At 41.4% G+C, this 11,121-nt stretch overlaps 1 protein-coding gene across 1 annotated transcript; it reads right to left on the minus strand.

The window, feature by feature from the left end:
• Positions 1-1,938: 1,938 nt before the first annotated feature.
• Positions 1,939-4,110, minus strand: DUSP13A (dual specificity phosphatase 13A). Its single transcript, XM_065638771.1, has 3 exons — positions 3,855-4,110; positions 3,347-3,564; positions 1,939-2,235 (listed from the first exon to the last, which is right to left on the minus strand). Exons 1-3 carry the CDS (start codon positions 4,013-4,015, stop codon positions 2,036-2,038), a joined length of 579 nt encoding a protein of 192 aa, XP_065494843.1. The 5' UTR covers positions 4,016-4,110; the 3' UTR covers positions 1,939-2,035.
• Positions 4,111-11,121: the final 7,011 nt, after the last annotated feature.

Consider the following 11,121-nt stretch of genomic DNA (forward strand, 5'->3'; position numbering starts at 1 on the left):
TGCCAGTGCCCTTGAAAAGAGTTTCCAACATTCATTCCCTCCACTGGGGTAAGTCAGTCTTGCTGTACATGATCACTATCATGTCATTGGTGGCATGGATGCCATATTGGCTCAGCTTTGCTCTGTGTTCTTCTCTGCCCTGGTGAAACAACGCTCTCCCAGGACAAGCAGTATCTCCGAGAGCAGGTACTGATTTACAACAGGAGCAGCTTTCACAGCTGTGGCTTTGTGGGACAGATGTTCAGGGGCATGCAAAGCATTATCCTGATGGGAGGTTCCATTAATCTTGCTCACATGTGTCTAATTTTGCCCAGCCTAAAGCCATTAGGATGCATTATTTCACTCACATGAATTTCAGATTTTTCAATGCCATGTCTTCAAAAGGTTTCCAGGCTAAAACCTGCTGTAACGTGAATGAAGTATAAATTATAATGAAACATTAGCTCATATAAATCCATATTAACTCTAATGGAGAACTTCAAAGCAAACCCGGGTCCTCTTCCACCACTCTGTTGCTTTGTGAGGTATAAAGATTGTCCTAGCACTGTTGGGTTTTAAATGTGATTTTCTATTTGATCTTTTTTCACTACAATGTCTTCTTTCTCTTGTCAGCAGACCTCTTTGGCAAGATTCAAGAAAATCTAAACAGACAGTCAAATAGACCTCTGAAAGGATCTTAAATATGCTTCCTTTGCAAAGCATTTGTGTACACTGGAATCGGGAGGGATTTCTACATTCGTGTAAGTGCTACGCAGAATCAGCATTCATGTCATAACCTCTCCAAGAATTAAGGAAGATAAGGGGTCCATGAAGGAATAGGTTCAACTCACAAGTCACCACTATTTAAGTCTTCTAATAACCTTGCAAGTCTCTTCCAGCAGAGAGGAAAATGATCAGAACTGGTGCTTCAAATGCAAATAAACAAACAGAAATGTATTTACTTCGTCTGGCAGGGAAGGCTTATAAGGTTAGCTAATCAATAAATCAAGCCAGTAGCAAAGGGCAAAAATAGATTTGATTATCGCTTCATGGTTCACCACAAGGTAACAAGCTAATTTTCAGGCAGAGTAGTATCATGAATTTAAAATGCTGTTGCTGTATTAAAAATCACATTGGTTTAAGTACCAATTAACTGGCGGTAGGAAAAGTGACATCCTCAAAACAGCTTAAAATGAATTTGTATCAATTAAGCCTAGCCATTGATGTAAGCTAAGTTCCTACGTGATGTTAAACCAGGGGTGATTCAAAGCCACTTACATAGAACTGATTTTGTATAATTTGGAGGGAGAATGAGCTGATGAGTTCAAGCTTACAAAATGCTTCGAAGATCTGACTTTTTTTTTTTTAATGCCTTCAATATACTACATAGTAAACATTATCTTGCTGAAAACATATTTACACAAGAAAAAGTTTGTGGATTTGCTGACCCAGAGACTGCAGAGAGAGCTGCACAGAAGTTTATTCTGCTGGTGTGGGTGGTCAGGCTGTCACAGCTTTCTGTAGCACTGCAATAGTTAGCAGTCCAGTGAAAGAGGAATGTTTCTGTAGCAGTGACTGGGCTCTTAAGAAACTGCCCTCACCACATCACCAGGCCTGAAACACAAAAAACTTTCGTTATGAGAACATGCACATGAGAACTGTAACCAAACCAAGGAAGGTGGTTATGTTACACTCCTGAGTAAAGGGGACTCAAACATGCCATACAGCTAGATGCAATTATTGAACTTGCCTCTGGCATTACACAAAATGGGAACAAACTCGGTTTATCTTAACCAGTCCAGTGGAGTCACCTGGTAGCCCCAGGCCCGGCGTAGCCGCTCTGCAGCACACAGCACTTACGGTGCTGATGTTGGCTGTACTGGTCTTGGATCCACTGAGCTATCAGAATTAATCCATTTATGGTTCTGTTGACTTTTTTCTTTGATGCGTAATTTTAGTCATTTTTTTCAACATGCATTGATCATAGGAGGCTCTATACACGCAACGGCTATGAAGGCTGAAACTCAAAAAAGTGAACGTAAATGGGTTTGCCCTTTCAGCAGTCTTTCTTTTGCCGTAGCTGAACATCCAAATTTCGCAGGTGTTTCAGAAAGCCACGATTGGGTGAGATCCATCGATGCTCCTTCACTGTTTTGATGGCTTCAACCAATGGGAGGTGGTGATTTATCATGAGATATGCTAGGACTAGGGAAGCTGACCTGCTCACTCCAACTGCACAATGTACCAAAATTTTAGCTGGTTAAAAAAAAAAAAAATTATAAGCATAGAAGAAAAGGAGTACAGTGGATGAAGTTTAATTTAAAGGGAAGGCAAAGCCCTTCTGCTTTCTCCAGCTTAATTAGAGTAACACCGCAAACGTAATGTATTTCTCACTCTTCTGACAGATCACATGAATGGCTAACAGTTAATTTTAATTTGCAGTTGTTACACTCACTTGTACGAGAAGTATCATGACATAACAACCTGATCTCAGAAACACTGGTAAATCAAAGAAAACCCTGTTGAAGTAATGAAGTTGTGAGCAAGAAGAAAATCAAACTCCTTGGTTTCAGAGGGTCTTACTTAGGTGAAGATGAATGCTAAAATCTGGCCTGAAAGGATGGCACTAACACATTAGCCACCAAGAAAAATGACTGGCCTAGTACCATTGCATAATAAGGCAATTTGCTGTGACTGTAATTCTCTTTTGAAGGCAGAACTTGTAATACAGACTGCGACATCTCCATTAATGCCAGTTTACTCATGCTAAGAAATGGTCTTTTATGTAATACAGGTTAATTAGTATTTTATTGCACCAGTGTCAAGCAGCTCAGTCTCTCCTGCAACACACTATGAATCTCCTTGGGTAAAGGTAAATCTTCTCCCTGGGGGCACAGTGCTGCAGGCCCCATTCATACAAGAAGCTCATCTGCAATATATGAGCCTCTCCATGTGGTTGGTGGCTGTAGAAATCAGGACTTTTGTCTCTTTATTCATTTGTTCTTACAAATACAGTTGCAGTAAGAGTGTCTCAAAAGAGGGTGTCCAATTTAAATGCATGGCTTTGCTTCTCCTTTTTTCAACCAGCCTTTCCTTCCAGATATTTTTCTCTCGACTCTGCCTCCTCTCCTCTCTGCTCTGATCTCTCTCCTGCACTGTTCATCCCTTTTCTCATGTCACCTTTTTGGGACCTAGTTAGAGCTACATCTGTGTACCCAGCACTCCCTCCTCCTGCCATCTACCACGCAGGTGACCAGAAGCTGGCAGGACACCACGTAGTGACTTGTCCACTACTGAGCTTGTGGTGCTGACCTGCTAGGAGAGGCTGCAAACCCACATAAAAATGCAACCAATGACAATTTCTTACCTCCCGGCGTATTCAAGGCGTTGTGGATAAATTGCGCCGCAGAGAAAAAGAACTGGCTTATATCAAAGCTTGGGAGGTCATGGGCTGGTACACCATAATAATCAATGGTCGCTCCGTAAAAGTCCTGTCCCCCGTGGCTGTATGCTGTGCCATGGGCAGCATTTAAAACGTGGGTCACACCCATCTTCCACAAAACAAATCTGTTGTGAGCTGTTACTCTAAGGCAAAGACAAACACAAGCAAATCGAGATGGGCACAGAGATATTCACAGAGCAGGAGAAGCACTGCGATTGCATCTCCCAAGCCATTTGCTGGAGCTGATCCATTGTTTCCAAGGGCTAACTGAGAAACAAGTACCAGCTTAGTCTTAATTTTGTCTCGGAAACCACGCTGTCTGCCGTGTAAATGACAGCAATTAGCAGAACTATGAGCTGTCTAAAGCTGCACCCATGAGGCATGCAAACAGACAGAGCATATGGTGGAGGTGTGTCCACAAAGCTGTACTCACAGGTCTCCTAAGAAGAGATTAGGCCACACTTCATCAACGTGGTTGCAAGAGGGCCGCCCGGTGTTCAGGAGCTGCTCGATTTCTTTAAGGGAGGGAATGTCCCCTGTGCATGAGCCAGTGCCTTCAGGTCCCTGGGGGCCCAGCGTCTCCGCCCCAGACATGCTGAGAGCCAGGGACAGACCCCACTCCCACCAGCCAGAGGCACGGCGCTGCTGCTGGGGTGCTGCCAGCCCCCACGCTGGTCACAGGGAAGCCGGGAGATGGGCTGGGGCAGGTGCCAGGCAGCGGCTCCCGCCGCCGAGCCAAGCTGTTCCCACGCCGCGGCATTCTCCGAACCCCTCCCCAGGGCTGGCCGCTCGCCTGTACGTTGCCCTGCCAGGGACGGCCAGTCGAAACAGCTACATGTACGGCAGCCAGAGAGATCTGGGTGTTCATCTGAAGTGATTCAAGGCCCAATAAAGGAAAATGGAATCTTGCCCAGTGCAGGAAGCGTGGCAACTATCTCCCAATAACAACTGTCTCCCAGTTACTTTGAGATGCTTAAAACCATAGCTGCAAAAGAGTCAGAAATGCACCAGCAGGTCCTACCAACATGGTCACCAGGAGGTCAAACACCAAGCGGATGATGATGTCTTTGCCTATCACCAATAATCTAGAGAAATGTATTTCTTGAAGCTACTGTTTTTTCACTAAGTAAAATTACCTGAGCTTCACTGTACATTATATGCCTAATCTTTTCTATTGCAGTCACTGCTTTCACCAATGTGTTAATACAATACAGCTGCCACTTCTTGCACGATACTTCCCTCTGTGGAAGGGAGAACAAGGAACATGAGTATAATGGTTAACAGGTGAAACTTGTAAGCTGCTGAGTTAGTTCATATAGGAAGGTCTGGTGAGCCACTAGAGACTGATCATGTCAAACTGCAGTGTTAGTGGGTCTTGTCAAGTAGAGCAGTGCCTGTGCTTCTGGTTTTCAGACCATGGGACTCCTGGAAGGGGCTGCAAAGCTGCCAGTGATGGAGCTACAGGGTGAAATACATGAGATGCTGATGCTCTTTGTAAGCCTGGCAGCTGATGTGCAGAGCTTGGTTTCTCTACCAAAGGAATGCAGAAGAGAAGGTGACCCGAGAAGAGAACCTTACTGCTGCTATTATCCCCTGTGGAAAAAGGGCGATGAATGTAAAGAACCCTTGGTCAGGTCTGAAACACCTTTATTCTACATTCATTGACTTACTATGATGGAGAGAGCATTTGCTTAATTTTATTTTATCAGGAGACATATAATGAAGAGCCATTTGAAACCAGGTATTAAAGTCTGGACTAAATAAGTATGCTTAGTAGTACTGAGAGTGAGAGATCACTCTAATGCAAGGCAATAGTTTCCAGCATCAGAGGGCAAAAATTACACAGAGGTGGGGGAAAGACTTTGTTTACGAGTCTCTCATGAAGCAGAAATGGTTAAAATTCTGTGGATTTAGAGAAAAAACTGCTTAAGAGCCTCCTGTATACAAAGAGACTGTTATTTGCCATTGCCATATACGTTCTGGCCTAAAATGTCAAATAAGAGAAAATACCAGCAACAGTGCTGCTGCCTGTATTTTGAGGGGGCAGTGGGACATGCAGCCAAGTTTTGCAGTGAGTGCGGCAACCAGCTGGCCGGACGCAGCAGAGAACTGCAAAAATGGTTAAACTTCAAGCATATGTCTTTAATATGTTACACTGTTTCTCTGTTTTGTTCTTTTTTTCCTCTGGTAAACTAGTGCTTTTTAAGCTGATTGATTTGTGCTCATGAATGAGGAAAACTAACTCACTGAGCAGGTGAAGTTATTTAATTTACTTTTCTCAGGTTTCTGGGTGGAGGCTTAAGCTGAGGCTTTATGAGCAGGGTTTTTTAAAATGTAAGCCCAGCCCTTTTGTTGCTAATCAAGTTCTGTCAGAAATGTGGCACTCATATTTAATTCTGGCTCTTTTCAGCTGTAAAAGTTTTATTGGACTCTACCTCTACTGCACTGACTAAAAATTCAGAATTCATCTGTGGCATGAAAGCTTTTGAGCAGAAAAACATGAACTACAGATGAATGATATTTAAGCCCTGTGTGCCTCCAACATTTGTATGGCATACATCCATTTGCTTCAAAACTCTGGCCTTCCACACCTAGCATCTTCTAAACATTTAACAGTCTGTAACCATGACTTTTTTAGAGCTGTGTTACTGACTCTTGTTATCAGAAGCCGTCTTTGAAACAGACAGGATGCAGAAATCTGGCTTTCAGACCAGCTCTGTTATGCATTTGTCCTGTTACTACAGGACATAACCTCACTAGAGAGAACAAGATCATCTCTTCCCACTCCATGTTCTCCCTTGCCTGCTCTTCTGCCCACAGCATGGGGCTTGGGTGTCTTAGAATATACCTCTCCATGTATTTACACAGCATTTAGCTATCAGGATAGTTGGGCTCTCCTCTACTGAGATGAGCCTTGATGTGAAACTCCCAGGAAGCTGGAGATCCTTCTCAGCAGAAGTGCTAACTCCCCTGTGTGAAGCTGAAGGCTTTGTTCCACCATCTCCTTGCTCCTGCAGTGCTTTATTTTGTCCTCATGTTAGCATTCAGGGAAATGCCAGGATTCTCTGACTTTGTGAAGAATTGCTGGTTTTTAGTAAAAAAGTAGCTTGGAATCAGATGCTAAAAAACTATGGAAAGCATGAACTTAGCTTTGTCCTCAAATTTGGCAGGATATTCCTTCCACATGTAACCTTTTATCCAGATGGGTTTAGCTCTCTCTACAGCTTTGCTTCTTTGCTGGCCCTTCTAAAACTACTAAGGATGGATGTAAAAAACAACAAACTGATATATGGAGACACTGAATAGAGGCAAAATCAGCTTTCTGTGCAGTAGGGACTTTTTGAGATTCTAAGGATTTGAACACTGTCCTGAGCATTGGGATGGTGGGCAGCTCTAAGCCAAACATCCATGTGCAATTATATATGATCTTAAAATAGCTGCTGTTTCAGTTGAAATTAATGCATGATTAATTTTGGAACACCCAGCAGAAGGCATCCTTTCAATGAGTGGACTATGCCTTTGTGATTACTTTGTAGGCAGTACTTGGTGCAATAATCTAAATCAAACATTGCCTGGCTCATAACGTATTAGGTGGCAACAGTGTGAGCTGCCAAGAGAGCCCCAGCAGCATGGCATTACCTGAAAAACAAGCAGCAGTTGAGAGAACAGGACATTCATGGAGGCTCTTCTGTTGAACATCAGCACTGATGCTGTGTCTGTGACACTCTTCCAGCTCACTAGTGAAAACTGGGCCAAAAGCAAACTCCTTTCACATATCCTGAAAGAAGAATGTTTTTATAGTGGAAAATGTTACAGCATGGAAGTTCAGCCAGCTGTGATGCTATAGATACAGTCATCTCTGACTGCAAAACATCTACTCAGTTCACTCATCAGCCTCCTTTCAGGATGTGATTTTGGGGATGGTTAGCTATTGAAGAAGAAAGAAACTAATTGAATTCTGGCACATTTAGATGAATACTAAGTGAGACAGAGTTTTCTAGTGTTCTACAACATTAATGTGTTTTTAATGGATAGAACAATTTTTGTCTGATTAGCACGTGGAGTTTACTTTTTTTCCCTTCCCCTCTAAGAAGCTTGTTTTCTGCCTTGAAAAAGAATTGTTTCACTAATTTGGTTAGTTCTTAGGCGTTCAGTCCCTTTTTCTTCCATTATGGGAGTACAAAATTTGAAAATAAAATAGATGCTTGAAAGTTCACACATGACTAATCTAAGTATGTTTCAACTCAAGTAGAGATTACAAATAAATTCTAAGGAGGATCTGATCTGTACAAAAATGAGATTACAAAAAAAAAAAACCCACCACTCCAAAACTTGGAAAAAGAAGACATGATTTAGATCAATTAGCATTTCTAGTGAAAGATCTTTCCTTGCCATGTTTTATTATTTGCTGGAAGAGAATTTTCATAAGCAATTCTTTCCCTATTCAGCTGGGGCCTTTCTTTCCCACGTGCCATCCTGAGATATGAGATAATTTCAAATTACTAAATGCTAACAGTATTATGTGATGACAGAGTGTTTTAAAAAAAACCCCACATTACATTGACACATTTCATTTTCCTTTACTATATAATATATTGTAACTGGAGCTAGTTGGGGAGTTTCAATATAAATTTTTTTTTGATTGTCAGTCTGAACATTGAATCAATATAAGTGTATTGAAGAAATTGTTTTCAATCTAAAGATGCATCCAGTGTGATTACACATTTTGAAGATTTTTTCTTGGCAATCTGCAGTATTTTTAAAAACATCTGTAGCATATAATTTGTCATAAATTTTCAGACTGACATGTCAGCATTGGCACTGCCTGTCAAACTTACATCAATGTCTTCATGTCACATGGCATGAAATGACATAACTCAAAGTGATGGAATGAGGTTTACTGGAAATTTCTGTTAAATAAAGCACAAACTATTTGGATAATTCACCCTTTCAAAGAACATAAAATGTCAGCAAGGAGAACTAGTTTTCAGCTTTGAAGTGCAGTGGCTAAGCAGTTATTTCATGTCTCCTTTCATTTAACAGTTACAAGTTTTAAATTGTGCTATGCATCACTTTTTTGGTGCAAGATAATTTGGTCATTTTCAAAGTATTTGTTAGGTGATGCAACTAGACAGAGCAGAAAAACGCTGTTAGCAGGGACAACTTCAGATAGAAACTGACCGCCAAGACTTTTTCCAGTGCCAAAGTTGCCAAATCACTGCTGCAAACCAGCCCAGCGCCCCCCACAGCCGGGCACAGGGCTCTCTTGTCTCCAGCGGGCATGGCCAGGCTGCGCACGCATGTACGTACGTACATACGTCTGTTCTCCAGTTCTGCTGCGGATGTGACTCTCAGCCAGGGGCTCGCTGCATGGAAATCCATTGCTGATATAACATAACTTGGGGCCCTAAACTTCAGATAGTCCTGGACTCTCATGTATATATAATTATGGCTCATTTTCCAACCCGGATTTATGAAGTCTGGAGACTGAATTTGGGAAATCATTTGTAGGTGGATTGCTGGTCTTGCTATAAACAGTGTATGGAAACAGGATAAGGAAACTCCTGCTTTCATTTTCGCTTCCTTCCTGCAATTTGGGGAGCTGGTGGACTCTAGTGTGTGTTTATGTTAAAAAACAAAACCAAAACCACCCACACAACAAAGCCACAGCACTCTGAACAAAACAGCACTTTCCTGGCACCTCCCAAAACAAGGCTAAGAATGAGATCACGAAGGTGAGTTAGCTCCAGGACTATGCTTAAGACACTGACACAGTGACCTGTTCTGTGATGAGACAGCTCTGTAGTCTGCTACAGTTATTTTTGCAGTAATTTTTATTTTCTTTTTTTACTTATTTTTACATTTTTAGCTTAAACCAGTTTTTCAGATACAAGCAAATGCGGCAATGTGTCATAAATTGTACCAGCTTGGCACCTGGGAGTGCGCAGAAAGCTGTGATTGACAGGCAGCTTGTGAAGAAAAATGCATGGCAGAAAAAGTGAATAATGTGTATAGCAGAACTAAACTGCCTTGCTCTCCTATTTGTTTCCCTTGTCAGGTAACTGCCAGTTATTTTTAATACAGATATGTGGACCTGGAGCAAGCAAAACTCCCTCAACATTCAACTTTATTAACAGGTCCATTATTAACAGCAAGACAAGGTCATTTTTTATTTTTTTTTCTTTCAGATTCATATGTATGTGTTCTACGGTTTGGCACCGATGAATTCAAACTTGTTGGTTTTTCATCTAGTGTGTGTAAATGGAAAGCAGGGCAACGCTGCAAGGACTGAAATTGCACTTAATTCCTATACTGTTTGCAGAGGCTACTAAGCTGGCAAAGAAAGGAGCACATTCCCTCCAAATTCAGCAGCTTATTCGGGAAACTACATTTGGTGTAAAAAATAAAGGCAGGATGGAACAGACTGCTTAGAGATCAGCATCTTTGAACCAGTATCAGGGCATGTGATAATGTGCAGAAATTCTTACAGCTTGTTTCTTTTCTGAATATTTGATCTATTTAAAATATATATAGTCCATTATAATTGAGATTGTACAATTGTGGACACTTGCATTAGACTGCTTGATGACTTGACAACTTGAAGTAGCTGTGAAGCATTCTGAAATGTAAAATTTCCTTGTTTCAGTGCAGGGGCACATGGGTAGGGATTGCCAAAGAGCTTTTTTTCCTCTGTGAAGAAAGAATACAAGGCCCAATACTTTGAAAGGGCTAGTGTCATTAACTTTATGGAGTGACATTAGCATCTTCTCTTTACTTCAGCTGAAGTGACAACTTTGGTCACTTGTCTTGATCCTCATTAGTAATTAAATCATAAACAAAGCTAAATCTGAATGTTCTTCCGACTGCATTATGCTGCTGCAAAGGGCTGACTGCTACCACAGTCAGTTGATATACAGAATAAATTTATTTCTGGAGTAATTTGTTTCTAACTCATCTGTCTCCTATCCCCTCCATTTGTATTATTTATAGGTTATGGAGCTCCTGACGTTATGGTGCCTTGCTGAACCTTTCATAAATCATCTGTGCTGTTCACATCGGTGCTGTGGATCACCTTGGATGAATGACTGAGTGCTGTCTGCCAGCTGCCAGTTTTCAGATTTATTTTTTCTACAGACATCAGAAAAGAACAACAGTGCAAAAAATGGTGCATCTAAGGAGAAATGTCCTATAATGATTTCTTGATATGAAAATTGACAGTATAAGGGCCCTGCAATATTTCTCTGCTATTTTCTCTTGACATACGCCTTTAAATGAAGGATGGGGATATCTTCATGACAACACTAGTGGATTTTTAAATGATGCCAGGATCATTTTACGTGTTTACCCATTTCTCATACAAAAATCAATGAAAATTCTATTCAGTGTCATTAGAAACTTCCACGTCTTTCTCCCATCCACACTGTACCAAGGTACATCCCAATGACAGATCATTCTGGAAAAAAATACACTATGGTATCTTACCTGGGTAGAGTTTAATACCTTTACCCTGGTTTAAGCATGTTCTGTTCTTCAGTTAGAATAGCACCATATAGTCAGAAAAGCAAAACAACCTCACTTGTCCCTTCAGCTGATCTCTATTATGGAAGAGTTAATCATTTGTCTTATGACCTCTAAAAAATAGGGGACTGGACTGTGAGTTTCTTAGCTCAAATGAGCGGTGACTATGCTTTCACGTATTT

Source organism: Caloenas nicobarica, chromosome 7, assembly GCF_036013445.1.
Source record: "Caloenas nicobarica isolate bCalNic1 chromosome 7, bCalNic1.hap1, whole genome shotgun sequence".
Classification (NCBI taxonomy): domain Eukaryota; kingdom Metazoa; phylum Chordata; class Aves; order Columbiformes; family Columbidae; genus Caloenas; species Caloenas nicobarica.